The sequence below is a fragment of the Amblyraja radiata genome, chromosome 25 (assembly GCF_010909765.2).
Source record: "Amblyraja radiata isolate CabotCenter1 chromosome 25, sAmbRad1.1.pri, whole genome shotgun sequence".
NCBI classification, from domain to species: Eukaryota; Metazoa; Chordata; class Chondrichthyes; order Rajiformes; family Rajidae; genus Amblyraja; species Amblyraja radiata.
The window spans coordinates 15,820,836-15,847,990 of record NC_045980.1 but is presented as its reverse complement, the minus strand read 5'-3'; the positions used below and the strand labels follow the sequence as shown (position 1 = coordinate 15,847,990).

The window sequence follows — 27,155 nt, the reverse complement described above, 5'->3', positions numbered from 1 at the left end:
GCTGTCATGAGCAATCTTGCAATCTACCCAATAGTAGTAGGCCCCCCTCGGTCATGACTGACCATGGGTAATGCATCCTAGTTGTTGGCTGCTTGCTCCAAACCTCGGCTGGAGCAGCGTCGCTTGTGGCTGACGAGACCAAAGCGGGAGTGACAGTCTGTGTCGCAAAGGTCACATTTGTGTGTCGTCTCTGGTCTGTTGAAGTTGCTTCGCTCCTTTCTGCGAGCCCGCTTGTCTGCCGCTGCGTTCATCAGTTTCTCTTCCCCCGTTTTGAGATGTTGGTTCAGGGTGCCTCTCCACTTTGTGCGGTCAGCTGCAAGGCTCTCCCAGGACTCATCGATGTCGAGCGCCTTCATATCTCTTCTGCAGACATCCTTGTAACGTAGCTGGGGGCGGCCGATGGTTCTCCTCCCAGATGCAGCTCTCCATAGAGGATGTCTTTTGGAATACGGCCATTCTCCATGCGGTGGACATGACCCAGCCACCGCAGTCTGCGCTACCTGAGTAGAGTGTACATACTGGGAAGGCCAGCGTGAGACAGGATCTCGGCGATGGACACTGTCTTGCCAGGATATGCCCAAGATACGGCGGATGCTTCTAAGGTAGAAGGTGTTGAGTCTTCTCTCCTGTCTGGCATATGTAGTCAATGTCTCACTGCCATACAGCAGCGTGCTGGTGACACAGGCATTGTAGGCTGCTATCTTTGTCTTCACTATCAGCTTTGGGTTGGACCACACTCGAGTTGTGAGGCGAGCGAGAGTTGTAGCTGCCTTCCCGATCCTCTTGTCAATCTCTGTGTCCAAGGAGAGGTTGTCGATAATGGTGGAGCCGAGCTACGTGAACTGATGGACAGCATCGAGTTCGTAGTCGCCGATGGTGATTGCAGGCGGTGCCTCTGTATCCTGCCCTAGGACTTCATTTTCTTCAGGCTGATGGTCAGCTCGAAGTCCTTGCAAGCCCGATAGAAGCGGTCTATCAGTGACTGTAGTTCCTGCTGGGTGTGGGAGACAACTGCTGCGTCATTGGCAAACAACATGTAAAGATGAGAGCTTTACGTACTTTAGTCTTTGCTCTGAGGCAAGTGAGGTTGAAGAGCCTGCCATCTGATCTAGTACGCAGGTAGATCCCTCTGTTACGGTGTTTCAGGAGCAGAGCGAAGAAAATCCCAGAGTGTAGGAGCGAGTACGCAGCTTTGTTTGACGCCACTGCAGATGTCGAAGGGCTCTGAGAAGCTGCCATTGAACTGCACTGTCCCCTTCGTGTTGATATGGAAGGATTCTATCATGCTCTGCAGTTTTGGTGGGCAGCCGATCTTTGGTCGAACACCTTGGTGAGCTCAATGAAAGCAACATACTGGGGTATCCTATGTTCTCTGCACTTCACCTGGAGCAGGTGATGGGAGAAAACCATGTCTACGGTTGACCTTCCAGCTCGGAAACCGCACAGTGACTCTGGGTAGGCACGTTCTGCCAGCTTCTGCAGGCGGATCAAGATGATCCAAGCAAAGACCTTGCTGACGATGTTGCCTACATATACTCATAATTGTAAATAACTCAATCATGTTCCCTCTTAACCTCTTCTGCTCCAGGGAGATCAAACATCTCCAGTCTCACCTCATAACTGAACTGTTCCATTCCAAACAACATGCTGGTGAAACTCTTTTGCAAGAGCTGGCAATGTTCTTCATTCCACCAGTGATGCTTCTTCTACATAAACAGTGTAAATATTGAAGCCAATGTCATTGTTCCCTGCCAGAAATTCCTTTCACAAGTCATCAACTCAATCCCTCTTCTTTGCCACAGTCTGGCACTGAACTAGATACTTCATAACTTTGGCATTCTTTTTGAGAAGAGCTTTAACTACAATACTGCTCCATCATTATAACATTGTGCATTTCCATTCCCTGCCTATCATCAAAACATATTCTGGATCCGAGAAGGAATTGGTAGCATTCTAAACAAAGTGACCAAGATTAGCGATGCAGGCTTTGTATAAAACAAGGTCCCTCGTGCCGTTTCGGAGCGATCAGCATCCTCTCTTTTTTAATTTTGTCAGTGATTTGGGAAAATACCAGGATTGCTGCCAGTAGTAGCACAGAGGTCCATGCTGACGTTGAGAAATAATTTAAAAAGTCAATTTGATCTGGAAGCAATTGGAGAATGGACTTATGTTTCATAGACATTTAATCTGGATAAATGTAGTGTAATGCTTCTGGCAAGGCAACCAAGTCTGATGAGAGGGATACATATTATAAAATGTGTCCCTAAAAATCACAACCAGTACTACGAGCCTATAGCCAAAGTAGATTTTTCTACAACACACCAATTTTGCTCTATTATCTGTTCCGTACATCTACAATACTATGTCCATTGCTGGTCCCCACATACATCGGGAGATAAGGATGAAAAAGTTCATAGGAATACATTAAACCCCATTGAAACATACTTAACAATCACTGTGATTCAAGGACCCATGGCTTTTTTAATCTAAATTGTCAGTAGATGATTGAGACGTGAATAGACTACGCTGTGCATACACGGCTTAGGCAAAGGCAGTAGACGACACCTGGGTCATCACCTGCAGCTTCCTCTCTAAGCTGTACACCAGACTGATTTGGAACTCAATCACTGCTCTTCATTGTCACCAAGTCTATATTCTGCAAGAATATCAGGAGATCAGGAGACTATACTTCCACCCTGATGTTCAAAAACACTACTTCCTGTACATTTAACAACAAAACTTCACATAAATCTGAAACAATTGAAACTAACTTGCCAAACAAGTTTGAGACAAAAAATTCCAAAATTCCAAACCAAAATAGAAAATGCTAAAAGCACTCAGTTCTGATAAAGAGTTATTGGTCTGAAATATTGACTGCTGCTCTCTTCAGAATGTTGCTTTGGTAGCGGAGTACTTCTGGCAAATCCCCCCACCCACCCAATTAATGGAGTAGGGCTATTTTTAGCTGAGAGAGTTTGTCCATGCAGCCTGTGGGTGCCCATTTCTTTGGAAGGGATAAATGGGCACCTGCACAAGTATAGGTGCATTCTAGATGGTCACCTGCTCTGAAGATAGACACAAAAAGCTGGAGTAACTCAGTGGACCAGACAGCATCTCTGAAGAAAAGAAATAGGTCATATTTTGGGTCGAGACCCTTTGGTTGGCCCGCACGCATTATCCAAGATAAAGGTGACAGAAGGAAATGCAGATGCTTAAATCCTGAGAAAAATACAAAGTGGTGGAGGAACAGCAGATCAGGCAGCATCTGTGGTGGGAATAGACAGATGACATTTTTGGTCAGGACCCTTCTTCACATTGATGGAGTAGTGGGGGAAAAAACCTGGAAAAGTGGGGATGAGGCAAAGCTGGAACGTGATAAGTGGATGCAATCTGTTCAATCCCTCCACAGATGCTGCCTGACCCGTTGAGCTCCTCCAACAGTTGGTATTTTGCCCAAATTTTATGACTAGCTAGTGACTCTGAATTACCCAGAAGCAATAGGACTGGAAAATAGCGAGATCTCATAACTGACCCTGGGGAAAATGATCATTTGCTGGTACATCATGTCTAATTCAGCCCTATGCACAAAGCCCTTAAAAACCAAAGAGACAACAGGTGGATTTTCCATGTAAAGTTTATGAATAGGCACAGGAGAATAAAAGCGTACGAATCTATTAAGATGAGAATGCAGTTCATTGACTTCAGTTCAGCTTTCAACACCATAGTACTCAGCAGACCTGCGAATAAGCTGCTGGAACTGGGACTGAACACTCCCCTGTGTACCTGGGTCCTGGACTTACTGACCGCCAGGCCCCAGGTGGTCAAGATGGGGAGACATAACTCCAACCCCCTCACCCTGAACACAGGATCCCCCTAGGGTTGCGTCCTCAGCCCCCTACTGTACTCCCTGTACACACATGACTGTGTGGCCAGGTTCAGCACCAACTCCATCAAGTTTGCTGATGACACAGTGGTGGTGGGCCTGATCTCCGATAACGACGAGAAGGCCTACCTGGAGGAGGTGGCTGACCTGGCACTCTGGTGTCAGAATAACAGCCTCCTCTTGAATGTCACTAAAACTAAGGAGCTGATTGTGGACTTTAGAAGGGCACAACAACAGAGGACGTACTGGCTCGGTGGTGGAGGTGCTGGCTCGAAGGGCCGAAATGGCCTCCTCCTGCACCTATTTTCTATGTTTTTATGTACACGCCACTGGGGATAAATGGGACTACTGTGGATAGGGTGAGCAGCTTTAAATACCTGGGATTCCACATCACAGAGGATCTGACATGGACAACACACACTGCCGCACTGGTGAGAAAGGCAAGGCAGCACCTTTACCACCTCAGGGAGCTGAGGAAATTCAGAGTCTCTCTAAGGATCCTTCAATCCTTCTACTCTGGTGCTGTAGAAAGTATCCTGACCGGCAACATCTCAATCTGGTTTGGCAACAGCTCTGTCCAACACAGAAAGGCTCTGCAGAGAGCAGTGCGTTCGGCCGAACGCACCTCGGGAACTACACTCCCCCCCCCCTGCAGGACCTATACACCATGAGGTGAAGATCCAGAGCCAGCAAGATCATGAAGGACCCCTACCACCCCAGCAACGGACTGTTCCAGCTGCTACGGTCAGGCAAGCGGCTCCGCTGTCACGCTGCGAAAACAGAGAGGACGAGACGGCATTTCTTCCCACAGGCCATCAGGACTGTAAACTCTGATCTCACCAGGGCGTAAATCCTGTTGTGTCTTCTTTTTTAAAAAAAAAGTAAATACTGGTTCTGTTCTGGTGTTTTGCACAATCCCACAGGCATTGCCACTTTCATTTCACTGTACATCTTGTATGTGTATGTAACAAATAAAGTTGACTTGACGATTATAATTTAGAAAATAGCCTTGAAATCCCTTTATATTTTCAGTAACCAAATATTTAGTCTACCAAACTTGGTATACCTTTGGACCCCTTGCAAACAACATTTTAGGTCAATTGTGTGAGGAGGAACTGCGGATGCTGGTTTAAACCGAAGATAGGCACAAAAAGCAGGAGTAACTCAGCGGGTCTGGCAGCATCTCTGGAGAGAAGGGTCTCGACCCGAAACGTCACCCATTCCTTCTCTCCAGAGATGCTGCCTGTCCTGCTCAGTTACTCCAGCTTTTTGTGTCTATATTAGGTCAATTGCTCATTTTTGTAAACCAAAGGTATTAAGGGGCATGGGACAGGTTGACAAAGTTATGCCAAGACATGAACGGTGACATGGACTCAATGGGTTTGTAGCTTATTTCCACATTGCATTGTTATAAAATAATAAATTAACACAGCTAATTACCGTAGTAAGGGGTTAGGTGTAAACTAGCATAATTTCTCCCAGTTAGTCAGAGAGTGATACAATGTGGAAACAGGCCCTTCGGCCCAACTCGTCCACACCGGCCAACGATGTCCCAGCTAAACCCGGCCCACCTGCCTGCGCTTGGTCCATATGCCTCCAGACCTGTCCTATCCATGTACCTGTCTAACTGTTTCTTAAATGATGGGATAGTCCGAGCCTCAACTGCCTTTTCTGGCAGTTTGTTCCATACACCCACCACCCTTTGTGTGAAAAAGCTACCCCTCGGATTCCTATTAAATCTTTTCCCCTTCACCTTGAACCTACGACCCCTGGTTCTCGATTCCCCTACTCTGGGCAAAAGACTGTGCATCTACCCGATCTATTCCTCATGATTTTGTATACCTCTATAAGATCTCCACCTGCGTTCCATGGAATAGAGACCCAGCCTACTCAACCTCTCCCTATAGCTCACACCCGCTAGTCCTGGCAACATCCTTGTAAATCTTTACTGAACCCATACAAGCTTGACAATATCTTTGACTTCTATACTCAATACTCTGACTGATGAAGGCCAATGTGCCAAAAGCCTTTTTGACCAACTTGTCGACCTTGTCAACCTGCAAGGAACCTTGCACCTGTACTTCTAGATCCCTCTGGTCTACAACACTACCCAGAGGCCTACCATTTACTGTGTAGGTCCTACCCTTGTTTGACGTCCCAAAATGCAACACCTCACACTTCTCTGTATTAAATTCGAACAACCATTCCTCCTGACCAATTTATCCAGATCCTGCTGCAATCATTCACAACCATCTTCACTATCTGCAAAACCACGAACTTTTGTATCATCAGCAAACTTGCTAATCTTGCCCTGTATGTTCTTATCCAAATCATTGATGTAGATGACAAACAATAATGGGCCCAGCACCGAACCCTGAGGCACACCACGTGTCACAGTTATAAAATAACATCTAAAAGTATACATCCTCAACAGTATTCAAAAATACTTCTATTTTGTACGTCATGGAAATCCGATACATATATTCAACTTTGGTGCAAATCAAATGGAATAATTAAGTAGTCAAGGCTAATAATTTTCCAACCAGGAGAAGGATTTTATCGTCTTTAGCAAATTGATGGGATTTTCGTAATTATCCTTGACAGATTAAGTCCTAAGTATGAAATTTAAGGAGCTATTTCTGGAATTTTAATTCATTTTGTCAAACCCCAGGGTCCCAACGATGACTAATATATTAAGCTTTTTATTTATTAACCAATTTTAAAATATATTCTTTATAAAAATGTAAACGGAAACAAAATAAAGGCAACTAGATATAACAACATGACCCCCAATTGATTAATACCATGCTCTCCAGACAGATAAACAACTGCGTCAAGGCCTCTGAAAATATTTCACAAAACTAACCTTCATATCTTCCAGAAGGGCATAAGGATCTTCAATTCCTTCAGGGACACATTTCTTATTCTCTGGTAAGGATTCTAGTTTTTCCACAAGTGCCTTTAACCCTTTCAGTTCGAACTCTGTAAGGTGAATCCATTTGTTCGACCCCTCAGATACTGGCTGAGAAGGGTCAGGAGATCCACTTGGGGTCTTTGGACAGTCTGTTAGCATTGGTGACTTTGTACTATCATTTGAATCATTGGATAAAGTCCTCTTTAAATGCCTCGTCAATTTCTGTGTCTTTCCAGTGCTTTCATTTCCTTCTGAATGTGCACTATCTGGAGAAGGCAAATCATCACCTAATCCTTTTGCGTTTTGTGTGCTCATTTTATCTTTTGTCTCATCTTTCTCCTCCTTGACATGTATATCAGAAGATTCTTCATCCATGTCGAGTCGGGAATCTGATGAAGGGCTCTCGGTATTTGGTTTCTTCTCTGTATCTGAGAACATTTAAAGTCAAATATAATATGTGAAGCTTAATTGAGAAAATAAAAATGTTTTAATAATATTAAACAATGATTGATAATTACTATAAGGAGACGAGAAACACAATTCGAACCACAAATTTCTAGCATGTACAGGCTAACCATGCACACGCCAGTCAAAGAGGAAACCACTTGGGATAATTTCATTTGTTCAGTTGCAATCTTTACCTCTGGAGGTCACATTTCAAGTGCTTGTCCAAATATTTTGAATATGTAACGAGCATTTCTGCAATTAGTTTCCTTTCGGAGAGCATTCCAAATACCAGTCGCTTTTTGGGTGACACACACCTATAATTTCCCCCTAATATTTTTAATAATTATTTTAAATACATGTCCTCTTGTTACTGACCTTTCTGCGAAAGAAAACCAGTCCTACATTGTGCGGCTGCTTATCTAAGGCTTCTCAAACTGCAAAAGCATCATAACTGATTTCTTCCTTTAGTTACAAACTCAAAAACTCTAACATGTGCCAAATCTAATTTTCCTTCCATAAATTCACGTTGATTCCGAATGCAAACAGAAGGAACAGGAGATGCTGAAATATTGCATTGAACACTAATTGCTGGAATAACTCAGGTGGTCAGGCAATATCCTGGAGGACATAGATAGGTGACATTTCCGGTTGGGATCCTTCTTCAGACCCTTAATTCAATTGCTCTATTACCATTTCATTGATTGCAGATTGATACATCCTTTCTCCGTAGAAACCTCTTTCAAAACACAAGCATGCACTTCATCGGATAAACCGGATTTATCATCAGCCACAAACTATTTTTTTTTAAATCATTGCTAATTTCTTTGACTCCTCATTTGCCTTTAATCTGGGAAATTGTCATCTACAGTGACATCTATATGATTAAAAGTCTCATCTTGACCACTTTCTGTCTGCACAGTATATTGATTTTAGGAAAAACGCTACCATATATCGCTATGATTTTTGGCCATCTTACTCACAGTCCTCCTCTGCTGAACAGGCCCCGAGGATTGTTGAAAAATAAAAAAGTTATGAGTGTTATGAGTGACCGCGCTCCCTTTCTTACATGAATGCTCTGGTCATTCCATGCTAACTTCTGAAACCTTTGCAATCAGGCTCATTGTTTTTTCTGGCGATGTTATAAACTTTATCTTCTGATTCAGGACCATTTTTGAACTTCTTTATAACAATGTCTAGATGCCACAACCTTTTGAGGATTCATGCCTTGAACAGGATATGGATATATATATATAAATATCCATATCCTTTTTAAGGAATGAATGAAAAAAAATATTGTTTCCATTAAACACTTATCTGGAAGGCTGGCTCCGTCATGGGGACTGAGTTGGATTCATGGGAGGTGGGCTTGGAGGGGAGGATGCACCTTAAATTTGCGGAGCATCCTGGACAATACAGCTCAGCCCCTCCATAACCCACTGGTTAACCTGAGTAGTACCTTCAGCAACAGATTGGTTCCACCAAGATGTAGGACAGAACGCCACAGAAGATCCTTCTTTCCTGTGGCTATCAAACTTTACAACTCCTCCCCCTTCTGTCGTGGGGTAGACCGAGACCAATTATACACTTCTCAGTTCAGACATAGGATGTTTCAGGAACCTTACTGGTTAAAATGGGTCAACTATCATGTGATAAACGAGCTGAGCCATAAGGGATGAATTTAATTATTTCCACACAATCAAGCTATTTTTAGTCCACTTAAAAACACTGCATGTTTTATTATGAATTGTTAATGACCATTTAACTGTTTACAAATACTTACAAAATAAATAGCCTGCAACACAGCACGTGATTATATGCATTAATATTGGTTGCTTACCAATTAACATTGATTCCCTCTGGTACTGTTTGGTGAGATGAGACCGTTTTGTCAAACAGAACACATATCTTTCCAGAACATACCAGCACATTTCATAGTAGAAAGGATAACGGAACTTGGCATTAACCTGAAAAACAAGGAAAATGTACCAACCATAAATCGGGGTAAAGAATAATATGCACTTTAATATGCAATGATGTTAAGTGCAGATTAATAGATAGCTAAATTGCTAAAATTTCCCATATAAATAGTTGTTAGGTTGCCATTTTACACCAACAAATAATTCTATAAGGACCAAAAAATAAAATAGTTATATTTTTACAAGCATTCTCTTTAAGCCATTCAACATTTTTAAGGTGTTGGACATCAGACAATGCCGAAGACATCGCTGCACAACAATATATGAAAATTGGCATCACATTGTTCAATCCAGTGCCCAGATTAGACAACATTCATATTTAACAAAGTGATGTGATTTGCACATCAATATGGTCTAGCTAAAAAAAAAAATTGGGATATTAAAATTCAGTCTGTCATTTTTAAAACACACCCAACAAGGTGCCACCTTATGTATTCAAGTGGGAATTGGTAGAGGGGTTACATTAATGGGGTATAGATGGAGAGAAAGAGAAAGTTCAGTGAAAATAATGCCATTTGTTTAATTCATTTATTTGTCTATCCAACTAAATTCAGTTAAAACATTATGTAAGAGAGTGAAACAAATGTATTACAATGGTTGAGGGGAGGAGTTGTCCTCAAAACTACGGTGAAAGCTTGAGAATTCTCATGGGTTCTCCCAGAGGTGTTGCATTAGATTCCTGTTCAAGAGGAGCATAAATTACAAAGCTGTGGACATTTCTGCCACCGATCCTACTGTACAAGGGAGAACATTTATTCATTACTTGTATTAATGTTACAATTTGCAGCCAAATGAAACTAATTGCTGTTCATCATCACCTTCACAGACTATTTGAAATGTCTCTTTGTGGTCTCTTTTCAATACCAATTCTTTTGTTAATTAACTGTGGCTCCAGAACAAGTGTTATATCCAAGACTACCAATTAAACAGTATAAAACAGAAAATCCAAATTAAAAATGTGTTAATAATATACTGATAAAATGAATCATTTAAGAAAAATTTTGGATTATGTTTAATTAATACTAGACTAAGTGGGACCCGTTGGTGAGGCCTGGTCTCCCAACGCAATATTCCACCGAGCCATAGCCCCCAACTGCGCATGATCAGTTGACATGCCCACACTAACGGCAGAAGTTAAGTTAAAGTTATAACTTTGCATTTAATATTTCTATTACCTCACCATCCCTCTTCCCACTCCTATCCTCCTCCATTCCCTCATCCCGAGCACTCCCTCCCCCTCCCTCTTCTTTCCCCTGTCCTCCTCCCCTCCCCCACTCACCTCTCCCTTCCTCTCCTTTCCCCTACCCTCTGTCACTCCCTCCCTCCATAACTTCTCTCCCCTCCCTACCCTCCTCCTCTCCCTCTATCCACCCTCCACCCCCACTCTCCCTCCTCACATCCCCCACTTTCCCCTCCCTCTCCCTCAAACCCCCAGTCTCCCTCCTCACCTCCCCAGGACCGCGATGAAGTTGTACTTGAGGCGGGGGCTGTCGGGGGGGGGGGGGGGGTGGGCGAGCATACTGGAGCCGGGGGAAGGGGAGGGCTTGAGGTGGGGGCTGGGGCAGGCGAGAGTCCTGGAGCTGGGCGAGGGCTTGAGGCAAGGGCTGTCGGGGAGTGTGGGGTCGAGCGTCTTGGAGCCGGGTGAGGGCACGAGGCGGGGGCTGTCGGGAGGGGCGAACATCCTAGAGCCGGGCGAGGGCTTAAGGCAGGGGTTGTCGGGGAGGACGAGCATCCTGGAACCAGAGGATGATGGAGGCTTGAGGCGGGGAACCCCAGCCCAGGACCCGGGGGGGGGGGGGAGAAGAAATGAAAATAGGAGGGAACTTACACGTGGAGCCGACAGTTCGCCATTGTGGAAAAAAAGATGAAAAGGCCCCAAATGCGCAGGCGCGGCTGAGGTCCCGTTGGGTGCCCTTGGTGACACCAGTAAAGACGTGCACGGGAAACATCCCCCAATTGCGCATGCGCGGGTAGGGGCGCTGTTTTAAGTTTTTTTTTTTAAACGTTAGGAACTTTTAAAATATACCATCAATCGGAACAAAACTTGTTTCATTTACATCACGGGACAATGGTGAATACGGTGGGGCAAAAATTGTAGCACTATCGTGTGCCGTTTGTGCACAAGTAGAGGTACAAGAACAAACCTGCAAACAAGATGAGAGTTTTAGTAATATACTAGACCAAGTGGGAACTGATGGGTCCCGTCGCCTCAATCCTGCGGCGTCTCACACACACACTAACCACACCCCACACACACACACACACACACTAACCCCCCCCCCTTGATATTATGTTAATATTATTCATTCGCTCCTTTTCCCCCAGAGGAGGGGGGTAGAGAGGGAGAGGGAGGGGGCAGAAAGGGAGGAGTGGTAGAGAGGGAGGGGGGGTAGAGAGGGAGGGGGGTAGTGAGGGAGGCGGGGTAGAGAGGGAGTGGGGGGGTAGAGCGGGAGGGGGGTAGAGAGGGAGGGGGGGGTAGAGAGGGAGGGGGGGGTAGAGAGGGAGGGGGGGGTAGAGAGGGAGGGGGGGGTAGAGAGGGAGGGGGGGGTAGAGAGGGATGGGGGGGGGTAGAGAGGGGGGGGGACAACGTTCTATTTGATCTTATTTGATTGTGCACGCCAGGTTGATTGCATTCGTGGAAACAGGGCGGACCACGTGAAGGTTGCAATCTCCCACCCGTCACATTGTGATGTCATTTGTAAATGAGATCCATTGTGATTGGACGTCTCCGAGATGGCACTGTGACATATTCAATGGAAAGTGCTGCAAGAATCTCCCACTGAAAAGCAGTTAATTTTTTTAAATAAATGATTAAAACAAAAAACTTCGGTAATATAGGTTGGAATGCGGTGGGAAGATGTCTATCCCGTCGAGGGGAAAAAATGTGAGTAGAATGTGTGAAAATGGGAAGGCTGTGGCCTAGCATTTGGAAGAAGATACAAATTAAGATTAAAAGAAAGCCAACACAACCCTGGCCCACACATTTAGAATGTTAAGAACAAAGGGAAGAGTTTTAGTATAATAGAGATATAATCTAGATTTTCTATTTTTCACTTGTTGCTCCCATAATTGTTTATTCCCATAATGGTTTAAAGATTCTAACTCACTCTTTAGCGTTTGGCAGAAATATTAAGGGAGCTTTGTTTCATTCAGCAAATTATCTAAATATTTTGCCAACAATCCAGCCAAGCCTAACCCTGTAGTCAATGCAAGCTTCAAATAAATTATGATGGCAAAAATGATTGAGAACATTGGGCCATACGATCCTTTTTGTAATTGTGGCCCAGAAGCTAACTGACATAACTACTGGAGTTGTAAAACAAGTGCTGGAGTAACTCAGCAGGTCGGGCAGAATCTCTGGCGGGAATGCATATGCAATGTTTCGGGACAGGACATTCGTGAGTTGCAAATCCCACTACTGGAGTTGTGATTGATAATTGACACCTTGCCACAAATGTAGAATCTTTCTGCTCTCTGAGATTTAATTACAGATGGGTCCATAAATTGTGAAGGTTTAATAACTGGAGCATTTTTTTTAAATTTGAAACTTAATTTTAAGTTTAAAATCTTTAAATTGCTCCCAAAAAAACCATCTACATGACACCTCTCTAAAAGTTTACTTAACTTCATATCCAGATGAGCAGCTGAGCCAAGGGGAACAGCGTCCGTCTTGTTGCTCTGTGACACCATTGCTCAAAGTATAAAGGGTCGCTCCTATCTATCTTCTGTTCTTATCTGTGGATAATTGCCTGGCTTTTGCACAACACATCCCTTTGCCTCGCTAGAATCATGCGAGCGTTCATTATCTTCCCAAAGTGAAACAATCATCAATATTAGTGTAACATTGTTTCACAACATCAAAGCAGGTTACATCACCTCAACTTAAACTGAACAGATATTAATAAATAATCAAATTCTTGCAAAACAGGAATTAAAGGAATTTGTTTCAAGGTTACTACATCTGGAGGATTCAATTCTTCACAGCAGTTACAATCATTCTACAATTTGAATCTACAGAGATACAACACTCAAATCCCACTCTTCATAAAATTACAAGCATAGTAATGATAAATACAAATCTAGTATTAATTTATCTGTCCTATACGTGTAAAGCTAATAAATGCAACTTGGCAAAGGGAAGCTCTCCTAGGCTTCTCTCAATGGTGCTCAAAACTGTCAAAGGAAATCCTGACACAAGTTGCTCCTGAACTCCTGAAGACAAATAATGAGATCACTGAGAAACAAAACCAAGCGCATCGGGTCAGATTAGGAAAAGGAGAGTTGCAAAGCGACCTGGGTGTGTTTGTACATCAGTCACTGAAAGTAAGCATGCAGGTACAGCAGGCAGTGAAGAAAGCTAATGGCATGTTGGCCTTCATTGTGGAGCATGAAGGTCCTACTACAGTTGTACAGGGCCCTGGTGAGACCGCACCTGGAGTATTGTGTGCAATTTCCGCCTCCTAATTTGAGGAATAACATTATTGCTATTGAGGGAGTGCAAAGTAGGTTCACCAGGTTAATTCCCGGAATGGCGGGACTGATATATGATGAAATAATCGGTCGACTGGGCTTGTATTCACTGGAATTTAGAAGTAAGAGAGGGGATCTTATAGAAACATATAAAATTCTTAAAGGATTCAACAGGCTAGATGCAAGAAATTTTTTTCCAATGTTAGGGGAGCCCAGAACCAGGGGTCACAGTTTAAGGATAAGGGGTAGGCCATTTAGGACTGAGATGAGGAGAAACTTCTTCACCCAGAGAGTTGTAAATCTGTGGAATTTTCTGCCACAGAAGGCAGTGGAGGCCAATTCACTGAATGTTTTCAAGAGAGAGTTAGATTTAGCTCTGAGGGCTAAAGGAATCAAGGGATATGGGGAAAAAGCAGCAACGGGATACTGATTTTAGATGATCAGCCATGATCATATTGAATTGCAGTGCTGGTTCGAAAGGCCAAATGGCCTACTCCTGCACCTATTTTTCTATGTTTCTATGATATAAATCTTAGAACCAAAACAGAACATTCAGGAAATACCTATATCATCACATCAGAACAGGGGAAGGTTGCTTGAAGTTAGACAATGCAGAGTGGGATACGAGAAGACAAGGATATTCGTAATTAGATCAACTGAAATCGCCTCTACCCAATTATATGAATGTTACAATGAGGCTCAATGCAAGCTTGAGGAATAGCACCTCCTTTTCTATCTGGGCATGGATAATGAATTCAATAATGAATTCTACAACTTCAGGTAACTGATTACTCTGTCCTTATCAATGATCTACCTGTGATATTAGTTCATCTTTAGGGGGTTTATTCAGGTGAGGGGGGAATGCCAACTGACCTGCCGGATACATATTCCTGCTCTACATTTTGCAACTCATGCAACCATTTAAAATACACTTCCCATTCCCATATTGTCCTTAGATAGACACAAAAAGCTGGAGTGACTCAGCGGATCAGGCAGCATCTCTGGAGAGAAGAAATGGGTGACGTTTCGGGACGAGACCCTTCTTCAGTGTAAAGAAGGGTCTCAAAGGTAGGAGTTTCTCGACTAACATAGGCAACTAATTCTCCTCCCCAGCTAATCTCTGCTGTGGGGTTCCACAAGGTTCCATCCTTGGCCCCATTCTCTTCTCCCTGTATATGGCCAAGTCATTGAAAAGGCACGGCATTTCCTTCCATTGCTACGCAGACGATACCCAACTCTATCTCCCCCTGAAGCCCAAAAACCAATCAAATCTGTTTAACCTTACCCACTGCCTCGAGGATATAAAGTGTTGGATAGCCCAGAACTTCCTCCAACTAAACGAGAGTAAGTCTAAGGTCATCCTTCTCGGCCCCTCTGACTCAATCAAAATGATAGCAGGCAGCCTTGGAAGCCTTACCCCACTACTCAAACCTCACGTCAAAAACCTTGCCGTGATATTTGACTCAGCACTGAAACTTGACAAACAAGTCAATGCCGTGGTAAAAGCTAGCTTCTTTCAGCTTCGGACGATAGCTAAAATAAAACAATTCCTCCAGTTTGATGAGCTGGAAAAGATCATCCACACATTCATCTCCTCCCGCCAAGATTACTGCAACTCCCTTTACACTGGCATCAGCCAATCTTCCCTGTCCCGCCTGCAACTGGTCCAAAACGCTGCAGCGAGACTCCTGACGGGCACCCGAAAAAGGGACCACATCACCCCGGTCCTGGCCTCTCTCCACTGGATCCCTGTGCGGTTCCGTATAAACTTCAAGATCCTCCTCCATGTCTACAAAGCCCTCAATGGGCTTGCCCCCACCTACATAAAAAGTCTTCTCACCCACCACTCCACCTCCAGGCCCCTCAGATCGGCCGACTTGGGGTTGCTGAATATCCCACGGTCTAGGCATAAGCTCAGGGGCGACCGCGCCTTTGCGGTTGCAGCCCCTAGACTGTGGAACAGCATCCCCTTTCCCATCAGAACTGCCCCCTCCATCGACTCTTTTAAGTCAAGACTAAAGACTTATCTATACTCCCAAGCCTTTCCTGACGTCCTCTGAGTGAGGGCTACATGTATATATGTATGTAGTTTGTTTTGTTGTGCTATTCTTATAACAAATGTAAAGCACTTTGGCCAACAAGAGTTGTTTTTTAAATGTGCTATATAAATAAATGTGACTTGACTTGCCCCAAAACATCACCCATTCTTTTTCTCCAGAGATGCTGCCTGTCCCGCTGGGTTACTCCAGCTTTTTGTGTCTATCTAAGGTCAATATGGGAATGGGAAGTGTATTTAAAATGGTTACCAATTGGAAGATCTAGATCTTGGCAGATTGAGTGCAAGTGTTCAGCAAAATAGTCGCCGAGTCTATGTTTGGTCTCAGCAATATACAGGAGATCACATCCGGAACACCGTTTTTATGTCTTTTGTTTTATATAAACCAGTATCTGCAGTTCTTGGTTTCTAAAAAAATTTAGCTTTTGCATATCATTTCCATTCAGATTCTACATTGCATATGCACATCCAATACAAAACTAGTGATAAAACATCCCTACACTTGACTAAGGAACAATGTTAAAATTTAATATACATATTTTTCTTGTATTACAGTATAAATGTATTTGCATTTTCTAAAGTATTTACAAAATAGATTCACAAATGTTTCAGAAATTGAAGATATTTAATCAGTTCCTTTGTTAAACATTGTAATATAATTTCTTAATTATACCAGTAATGAGAATTTATACAGAATCAGACGCTAGGTTATGCAAAAGATCCTTAAATTTAAATTTAGAATATCATAATCCTGTGAATAAGCCAAAGCAGTCTTATCTATGATTCTTAGCTACAGTAATCAGTTTCATGCACCCTAAGGAGCAAGAATAATCACTGCCTCCATTTTACCTTTCACACGATGATCTATCACAATTTTTAGTGCATTTATCCCTTGGGAAGATTAGAATCAAAAAGACTCACCAGACTGCCCATCTCACAAGCATATAAAAAGCTGAAAGGAATTTTTTACCAAGGAATTGATTTTCACAGTATGAACGTGATACTTCTGCTTTTAAATCCATCTCCCAAAAGATAATGTACATACTGTTGGATCTCCCATAGTGTTACTAACCTCCCTTACACAACTGTCATTTTCATATCACCTTCTGTGCACCCCACCTACATTTGTCTGTCTCTTTATGTTCTCTCCCCCTGAATCTGTCCTTTTATGTAGGTTTCTTTGGAGTGGCAGGTGGTGGTGACATAGAACAGGGCCAATGATGGCTGGCGATAACAAAACTTTTTTTTCTTGTAAATCTGCATTCCTGAGAGTCAAATAATTCTGAAAAGTGTTGCAGTTTGAGAAACAAGAAACCACATTTATTTATATTTAATTAATGGACTACTCTTATCAGATTTCAACAATGAGTCAATCTTCCTGCACACAACTCTATATATATATATTTTTAGAAAAATGCTCTTAAAACCATTACGCTGAAGTGTAAAATGCTGGTCACTTAATACGGTTAATCTTGTACCTTAAAAAAAAGGCCTGTTCTCAGATGGCTGGCATTTTGTTTTAAATGAATCACCCAACAGACTATTTAAAACATGAATAACTCCCCAAGATATAGGTTTCCATTTGGTTCACTAGAAGTTTCATGAAAGAGCTGGATCATGAAAGAGCTCCCTGACCAAGGTCAAGAATTATGCAGGCAAGCTTCCCAACCAATTTTCTACTCTTCCCTCTGAATTTACTTTGAATCTCATTCCCCAACATCTAGATGAAAAACAAGGGGAAAGATAATGGTCACAAACCCTTTCATTAAATCATTTATAAATGTTCAGAGCTCAATATCGATCGACAGCAGAAGCAAAGTCGCTGAGCATATTTAAGGAGAAGGTAAACAGATTTCCTAACAAAAGATATCAAGGATACAGGGAGTGAACTGGAATATGGTATTTGAGCTAGAAGACCGTGTCACCAAGATCGTGTGAGTGGCAGACCATGCTTCAATAAATTAATCAGAATAATGTCAGCTATTTTTTCCAATTAAAACAGTTGATGTTTAACAAAGGTCTCAGTGCAAGTATTTCCTTCCATACCTTACTGCAGTGTATAATAATTGTGTCAAAACTGTGCTACATCACTAGTTGTCACAACAAGAGTCTTAATTTGAAAAGTTCTGTGTGCTACTTTGGAGACTTTCCCTTGTCCAAAACATGCGAAGATGCAATTCCACAGCTACCAAAACTCAAGTCATCATTCCTCGCATTCAAAACTTTGCAAACAATTATTGGCTGTCTGTTAGGCAGCAAAAGCCATCACCAGCAGCCCTGATCTCAGCTGGCATGCGCACAGATTAATGGCAGACCGAGTCATCAATTAAAGATGGCAAACCCATCTCATAATTTTCCATCCATGTTTGGAAAAAGGCACAAATCTTTGTGTATCCGCCATGACATTGCCAAGAACCTAACTTGCCGAAAAATGTAGATCAAAGCAGTGCTCAATATCATCAGATGCAATGGGAAACAATGATAGTTCTTGACTTGTAGGGGCATAAAACTGGGGTGGCACAGTGGCATAGAGCTGCTGCCTTACAGCGCCAGAGACCCGGGTTCGATCCTGACTACGGGTAAAGTCTATACGAAGTTCGTACATTCTCCCTTTAACTGTGTGGGCTTTCTCTAGGTGCTCCTGTTTCCCACAACACACCAAAATCGAAGGTTAATTAGGTTCGGTAAAAATAATAAATTACCCCTTGTGTGTAGGATAGTGTTCGTGTATGGGGCGAACCGTGTGGACGGTGCTGGCCGGCGTGGACTCGGTGGCTAGAGGGCCTATTTCCACACTATGTTTAAAGTCTAAAATATTACTTTACAAGCTTATGAATTTTCTGAATGAAGTTGCAAAATATTGTTACATAAGCAACTATACAATGACTTCATGACTCTTCGTAAAGATTACAAAAATCTTTACCAAGTTTCCAATTTTAGTCTGCAAGTTCCCAGCTTCTTGAGCAGAGAAATACTTTCTACATCCATAACTGGAAAGGATGCGACAAGTTACCAATTCAAGAATCGGCTCAGTTTCACAAGTACTACATCATAACGATCATTCTCAGAAATTACTTTAACAAAATCCAAGAACTTCATTTACAGTATAGCCTTTTCCCCCAGGCAATGTCAACTTCAGTTAAGCATGAATGGGTGCCAGCAGGCTTCTGGTACTTCATCAAACAGTCACCGTCCATGCAAGAGCCCAGATGATAAATTACTATAGAGTGTGCAATTGAACCATATCGCATTCTCACCACACATTCATGCACATATATATCTGAAAAGCGATCTAAAGTGGGGATCAGAGCAGTGTATGCAACACTGGCACATCGCTTCTGATATTAAGTGAAATACAACAGATTTGGGATGAAAATGTAAACTGTTTCCTTACAGCAAATATATGTTTCGTTAAATGAGGATACCAAATGAGCACACAATACTCTTGGTGTGGTCTGAACAGGACCTTGTATAATTATAGTAAGGAAGGATGTGACAGCATTACGGAGAGCGGCTGTAGATTAGATTTACAAATATATCATCAAGAGAATCTTAGTTCCACGGAACTAGTGGGCTTGTTTTCATTTAAACATAAGGAGGCCGACAAAAGATTTAATCGTTGCACAACACTGTGCTATCTCTGCACTGAATTATTAAGAGGGATCTATTTCTAATAGCAAAGAGGCCAATAATCAGGGCTCTCAAAATTTGAAGTAATTTGCAGAAGTAATAGGCGGGCAATGGCCAGCCAGACTTGGTGGGCTGAAAGGCCTGTTTTCATGCTCTACAACTCTATAATTGAATACAGCGTAGTTGAATAAGTTTTTTCTTCACACAATAAAAGGAGAGCTATGGAGGAATTCCTCAATGTATTTAAACAGTATTTGTATGAGCACTTGCAGTCAGAGCCTCAAAATTATGAGCATTAGAAATAGATGGGATGAATGAACAGAGTATTTTACCCACAGTTGAGGAATAAAGCACCAGAAGATGTGTTTAAGGTGAAAGATAGAATAAGAACCTGAGGGGCAACTTTTTCCACAGAGGGTGGTGAGCACATGGAACAAGCTGCAGCATTATTACAAAATATGAAAATCATATATTAAGATCTTCGACGGATATAATTTGTTGATCTCAGCTGGCCTGTCAATGGAGTTCACCGAATGTTCCCATTATTTGATTAAAAACAATTGACATGCAAGAAAGTTCACTTATGTAGACTTATACTAAGAAAAGGATCAATGTTCACTACAAAGCAATCTACCTCGCCACTGATTGAGATGCTTGCTAATAGTCACAAAGTGTACAGAAAGATAATATGAATACTGCAAGTACTATGGAACTTTATTCCTGAAAAGAAATAAGGAATTAAATAAAAGGGGAAAATTTGCTTTGAATCGCCACTTATTATAGAATTTCCATGGAGATGACTTACCCGAGTTCGATCCTCAATCCCATAAATATAAAGCTGCATGGGAATATTAAAGCTGTGCAGGAAATTTCCACCAAAAACCAATGTGTCTACAGGTGTGTACACTGCATGGATCCATCCTGAAAATAAATTAATAGGACTTGAGTTTTGTTGTGACGAACCTTCAAGGATCTTTGGACTTGCACACCAGGGAGCATTTTGTTCCTAAATATTTCCTGGGACCTTAGCATTCATGATACATGTTCTAGGCTCATTAGTACTTCCAAAATGCTTCATCTCACACAATTAATCTGCTATTTCATAGCTCATTTCACTAATACATCAATATCACCCAGTAGGCTAAGACTACCTTCCACACCATGAACAACTCCAATCGTAGTGTCAATTTACTGATCAAGCCAACTACACCCACAACCAAATCAATCATGTATATTACAAACAGCAAGAGTCCCAGCCCAGTTGCCTGTGGAACAGCACTAGTCACAGGCATTCAATTACAACAACAAAAATCAATTACCATCACCGTCTGTCTCCTATTGCCAAGCCAATTTTGGATCGAATTAACCAACTTGCCCTGGATCCACATGCCCTAACCTTTTGGATCAGTCTACCAAGTGGGAACTTGAAGTCAATGTAAATTACATCGTCTACACTGTCCTCACCAGAACACGTTACTGCCCTCTCAAAAATTCATTCAGGTCAGCCACACAAGTTCATGACAAAGCCATGCTATCCATCTCTGATTAGTCCCTGCTAATTACTTTTCCTATCCCTCAGAATTTTTTCAACAACTTACCTTGTATTGCCACTGATTAAGTCCATATCTGATGAAAATAAGCTAGACAGTACACAGCCATGCAATATGGATAGGTCTTTCCCAGGTTTCAAGGCCTTTACTTAGAATTGATCATTTGGGAGAATGGTAGGATGGATTTACCACTGCTGCAGGCATCTTCAGCTGCCTGGTAACTCAGTTCGCGACTGCATCTCCGATTTACGAACTCTCCAGGTTACAAACAGTTCATAGACCCGAACTCCAGCCATAACCTGGGCAGGACCTGTATGCAACTCCAACAGCATGTCACACCAGGAGTATACTAACTGTGTACTTCTTCCTTTGCAAATACATCCAATTCAATAACAAGACTATGAAAATTGGCTACCATGATTTAGACACAATCTTCTAAATGTCAATGCTTGTAAAAACAATATGACATTGTGTAAAATAAACTAATTCCCCAGTCTGTACAGCCACATGTTTTAATAAAGATAAATAGGAAAGCAAAAACCTTGAATAAAAAATGAACATTCTCACTTAAATGCACAGAAACTGCCAGTGTGAGCTGTTGGTTTTGCCTCAGACTTTCGACATGTTTCCAGAACCTGTCACCTCTCTTAAATCAGCAAAGCACACCAGTGTAACCATTTCAGCATCTTGTTAATGTAGAAATATACAGGGTATTGCTGTATGATAATCTTTACCATTACATCATACACATTACCATAAACGGTAAAAAGATATACATTCTCGGCAAACATTTCAACCGCTCTTATAATTATTATAGAAAGTGCCACTACCAAAGGGGAATGCAGCAAAATGAATGTTGAAGATATGTAGCCAGAAATTTATTTTTGTTGGGGAGGAATAAGGAGATAATATTTTGCAGTAATGTCAAATGAAGTGCAGATAATAGAACCAAAGCAGCGGCATCTTTTGGAATTGTTCATTATAAGCCATTAAAAACACATCAAATATCTATCTTGCAGATGATAATGGCAGTTTACCAAAAATCCACAAAACAGAATACGACAGATGAAGTTTAATTTAAAACTAAATTTCAAGGCATTCTGCTACTGGAATGTAAGAGGTTGACCCTCCAACTAGAAAATAGATTAAATTGAATGAAAATGCTTTGATAAATAAAATGCATATCACTAAGATTTTAAGTGCATGAAAGACGTAGTACAGCAAAAGTAATTATGATTATATTGACAATGATATTTGAAGTTATTCATTCAAATATAAATGGCTTGAAGATAATAATCCAAATGTTTCAAAATTATTTACATTACACAATCCCATACACACTTAACACAAAAACTAAAAGGGTTGCACACATAAACAGCTCTCTTTCCAAATTTAATAAGGTTGTGCAAACAGTTCTACTCTCCAATCTATTTATGTAAATAATATAAAAATGATAAAATAGTAACCATCTTCAGTTACCTGAAGGGATCAGAAAGGTATATCCTTGTTTTAACTCAATTCGCTGACATCCATCCACTCTGTCCCCAAGGAAAATATCACCTTGCTTTCCTGAAAGAACCCACTCTTCATAAATCTCCAGATTGTGCGATGTGGGTGGGACTAACCAGAACACCTGATGAGACAGACTCCTTGTAAAACAAGCGTATTTGGAACATTCATATTTCCCATTATAGTACAAATTGAGCTCAAATTTGAGGAATGCAATATTGTTGTCCATGGACATCATTACAACCAAATCATGCATAACAAAATACAGACTCTTCCCACTCCTCTGAATAAATTACTAACTGCTCAACAAGTTTTAAAAATCCTATATACAAATTTGATTATCTTCTGTGATTCAAAAATATTCAGGGGCATTACAGAAAATATGTTGACAAAATACCAATATTCAGATATACACTAATGTAAGTCTAAAAACACAAGTGTTAAGCATTTCAGGTGATTTTACCCAAGGTCAACTTCAGCAGCGGTAAGTGTGATTAAATACGGAATCGCTCCAATTTTTCTAACTATGGGCAAATAGAGCTTTCAACTCAAGTCAATAGATTTGGAAATATAATTACAAAGAATGGTAAGATCATATCACTATTACCTAATCCTACTATTTTGCACCAAGCTACTGAATAATACCATTTCCAAAACAAGGAAGTCTGCTACACTCTTGCATCAGAAAACATGTCACAGATTTTTGCATTGGTCCACTATGAGATCCGATCTCAGTTCCATTATCTTGATGGGGAGGTACTATTGAGGAATGGGGCCAGTTGAAAAAAAAATACAGGAAATTACGAGTAATTTACTCCTCTTCATTCAAGATTTTCCCCACAGCAAAGCTGCAATAAAGGTTACATTTTCATTCTGTTTTCTGGGGGGGGATAGCACACAATTTATATGATTTCAAAAAAAGGGTAGAGAATATAAATTAAAACTGTATTAATAAAAAATAAATAAAAGAAAGTTTACAATTCTCTGTGAAGCATGCATTGAAAAATACTGGTGCAAAATACCTTGTTCTAGCCAATTTAATGGTAAGTAAGATATATTGTGAATTTTTGCAAGTTATATTAAATTATCTCCATCCTAAGAAAGTAAATTTATGAAATGCCTTTAAATCCAGGAGAAACATTCTGACACATTTGAAAAGAAAAGGTGGAATATTTCCACTTTTATTACTTGTAGTGTAACCATATAGCATCACAAGGTTAATTCCCGGGATGGCGGGACTGTCATATGTTGAAAGAATGGAGCGACTGGGCTTGTATACACTGGAATTTAGAAGGATGAGAGGGTATCTTATTGAAACATAAGATTATTAAGGAATTTGACGCGCTAGAGGCAGGAAAGATGTTCCCGATGTTGGGGGAGTCCAAAACCAGGGGCCACAGTTTAAGAATAAAGATGAAGAAAAACTTTTTCACCGAGATAGTTGTGAATCTGTGGAATTCTCTGCATCAGTAGGCAGTGGAGGCCGATTCTCTGGATGCTTTCAAGAGAGAGTTAGATAGAGCTCTTAAAGATAGCGGAGTCAAGGGATATGGGGAGAAGGCAGGAACGGGGTACTGATTGTGGATGATCAGTCATGATCACAGGGAATGGCGGTGCTGGCTCGAAAGGCCTACTCCTGCACCTATTGTCTATTGTCCTTCATTTCACTATATTGAAAATTTTGAAAATGTTCTTCCAAAAGATGTCATGTCATTATAGAGTCTGATTTATAGGCGAGGCATTCTTTAGAAAAGCCTATTTGTACAACTGTCACCTTTTAAGATGCTAAACAGAATTTTGGCTACCCATTACTTAACCCTGCAGAGATTGATCAACAATGAGTTACAATTTACTCAGCCCAGCATAGCCCAGCATCCACTGATCCCACCAAAGACCTTATTGAACTTACCATTCTGCAGGTGAGAACCTAAACAACAATCACCAGAGCTATTTGCCACTCTTAACCCTGCAGTATATCTTATTCAAGCACATTCTATTATTACTTCGACATCAAAACATGTTACTTGCCAAGAGGAGGAACTGGAGAATAAATGAAATTGCTATAAATCAATGAACACTGCAGAATCTGGGAATCAAATAAGAATTTGTGGGGTTCAAAATTACTCTATGCATAGCCTTTAATCAGCAATAAACCATTGCAGTTTTGGTTTTGATTTGCTGTACATAAAATTAAACATTTTTGTGTTATTGATCCAAAAAATATAATCTTGCTTGAAGTATATTCAAATAAGTAGTTTTATACATAATGTTGTCAATATTTGTTATCAAACTGAAGTAACAGTTCGATAGCAGAAAATAAATAAGCACTATTCACCTTCCCTCCTCGAAGAATGTGGTACCAGACTGAAGTGCCACCAAAATCAATGTGAAAATCGGTGTAGCAACCTTTGACGCTCATTAAGCAGTACCTGCAGAGAAAGCATTTAACAATTAATAATTCCATGCTTTGACAATCCGCAAGTTGTTGGCCCAAATGAGGATTCGTCATGACCAAGAACAACAGCAAGGTATGTCCTCCAATTAAATAATGGAGGTCAACAAGAATGGAACATTCCAAGATGCCCAATTTGAACATAAATTATTAATTCTAACAAATACCAGGACATTTCAGTCTTTTGGTTTTGCATTTCAATATACATTTTTGGCCACTAAAGAAAACAGAAACTGACATTTACCCATCACTGCATCAATGAGAACCATATTGCAGGTGTGTTTCAAAGACTGAGTGAGACTGATATGCTATAAAATAACATCAGTGCAATAATGAACCAACTTGCAAATGGGATTTAGTTACTGGTTACAAGTAATTAGATTAAAGAGATGAATGAAAATTAATTTAACATTTCAAAATCATACAATGAATCTTGATTTTCCAAAAGAGATAACAGCCTTAAATGATCTCAGTCACGAAACATTCAAATAAAAACAAATACTCAGTTTTAACATGCCTATACTTGGAAAAAGGAAACTGAGTAAGTGTTCTTGTAATGCTTTCTCAAATGGCAAGGGCAAATTTATTATAAAATTACTTCCATCTGTTAACATACAAATTCTGCTTGTACATGCCTCCACTAGTTTAAGAATCCAGCTGAAAATGTATGGCTTACAAGCATGTGAACTTTGTTACATATTTTTCTGTGAGGAAAATAATTTCCTGCATTTCTATTGCATATCTTAAAGCGGCTGCACTCAGTCTCATAAATGAAGCAAAAACATCAATTAGTGTCCTGCTTACATTATTTCACAGCCAGGCAACATATTCACAATGTAATCATATTCCAGCACTCATCAAAAGCATTTCCAACACCATCAGAGGTCAACACCTCCACCCAAGTATTTTTAAATAAAACTATACAAAATCTGATTCCCAATCTGTAGGTCAATCAATTAAATCTGCTGCAAACATTTGTTGCTTTCCACTCACTGCATGAAACCCCAGTCCTTTTAGATTCAGCAGCAGCCATCAGCTGTAACTAATGGCTGAATCATACTGATGTTTCATGCACCTTACAAATAATTCAGCTGTTAATCTGAACCCACCATTACGCCGATGTTGCTTTTTGTGGGTTATGTTGTGTCAGCGTTGGTGAACTCTTCTAAGGATCATTTATTGCCTCATCTCCTCTTCATTTATTGCCTTCATTTTAAAGATAGAATCTAAGCAGTATGCAGGCAATGCACACACTCTCGTCCGCTGATAGGCTGTGAAGGACTGTACCAGGTGGCAACAGCAGCAGTCTGCAGATCAGAGCTGCTTCTGGTTAAGGAGAAGTCCGCTGCCTAGCAACAGGATCCAGGATTGAGGTTGACAGAAAGATATGCACTGATGTCATGAAGACGGCTTGGGCAATTTGCAGGGTCTAATAGTCTTTGTTCCCCATTGTTACTGTTACAGTTCTCCTGACTCAGCACTGGTAACAAGACCCTCCATGTTTCTTTCAGAGCAACTGTCAGAGAGGCCCTGATGCCCATCCATACCACAACTTGTGGTGAACCTGCATAACCTATTTCAGGAAACAAGCTAATGCTTACATAATCATCTGTTTTAGGTTCTGTTGTTGCACTGTTAAAAAGGCAGCCTCCATGTGGTTCAGCTCTATCAAACACAGTCAGACTCTGTGTGCAAGCATGCAGGTGGTAGTGTCTGAGATTTTAGTTCAAATTGGAATATAATACCTCATATTAAAAGATAAAAAAATAATATTTCTAAACATAGAATTTTGGTGCAAATAAACGTAAAAATACTATTTTTTAAATGGTAATCAGAATAACAAAATAAATTCACAGATGGCATTAATGTTACAAAATAATATTTTTAGAATTTAGTTTTTTAAATATGTGCTGACAAATTATTCAGCACTAGCTCCTCATGGGTAATTTCTGATGCACATGATGCCCACTTCCCAAAAAAGAATTAAAAAATGAAAATTTAAAGAAAACGCATTGATCGTCGAAAAGGGTAATCACAACCATATGTGCTGATTTAGATTTAAAGAAAACTGGGAAAATGCACATGCAGAACTCACATAAAAATAAAACTGAACATTTTTGTTGGAATATATTATGTATTCATATTTGTTAACTCATTGTAATCCACATCAGTTGCCACTCTAACATCTGTCTTGAGTCTCAAAGCCTGAATGAAGACAATTAGTATTTATGTTGCCTATAATCTTATCACTCAGATCATTTTACATTT

General features: G+C 40.9%; 1 protein-coding gene and 1 long non-coding RNA gene across 6 annotated transcripts in view; one reads left to right on the top strand and one right to left on the bottom strand.

Annotated features, from left to right (window-relative positions):
* The window catches only part of kdm2b (lysine demethylase 2B), a 196,650-nt gene that overhangs the window by 94,242 nt on the left and 75,253 nt on the right, over positions 1-27,155 (bottom strand). For all 5 annotated transcript variants that reach the window (XM_033043248.1, XM_033043247.1, XM_033043249.1 and 2 more), the window contains 5 exons: positions 24,771-24,864; positions 22,406-22,559; positions 20,182-20,297; positions 9,082-9,208; positions 6,750-7,225 (listed from right to left, as the gene is read on the bottom strand). In XM_033043248.1, coding sequence (XP_032899139.1) covers positions 6,750-7,225; positions 9,082-9,208; positions 20,182-20,297; positions 22,406-22,559; positions 24,771-24,864 — 967 coding nt within the window. The remainder of the gene's footprint in view (positions 1-6,749; positions 7,226-9,081; positions 9,209-20,181; positions 20,298-22,405; positions 22,560-24,770; positions 24,865-27,155) is intronic.
* LOC116987321 lies at positions 39-5,159 on the top strand. Its single transcript, XR_004415692.1, has 3 exons — positions 39-161; positions 1,083-1,086; positions 5,140-5,159. It is a non-coding gene; the product is annotated as an uncharacterized LOC116987321 (long non-coding RNA).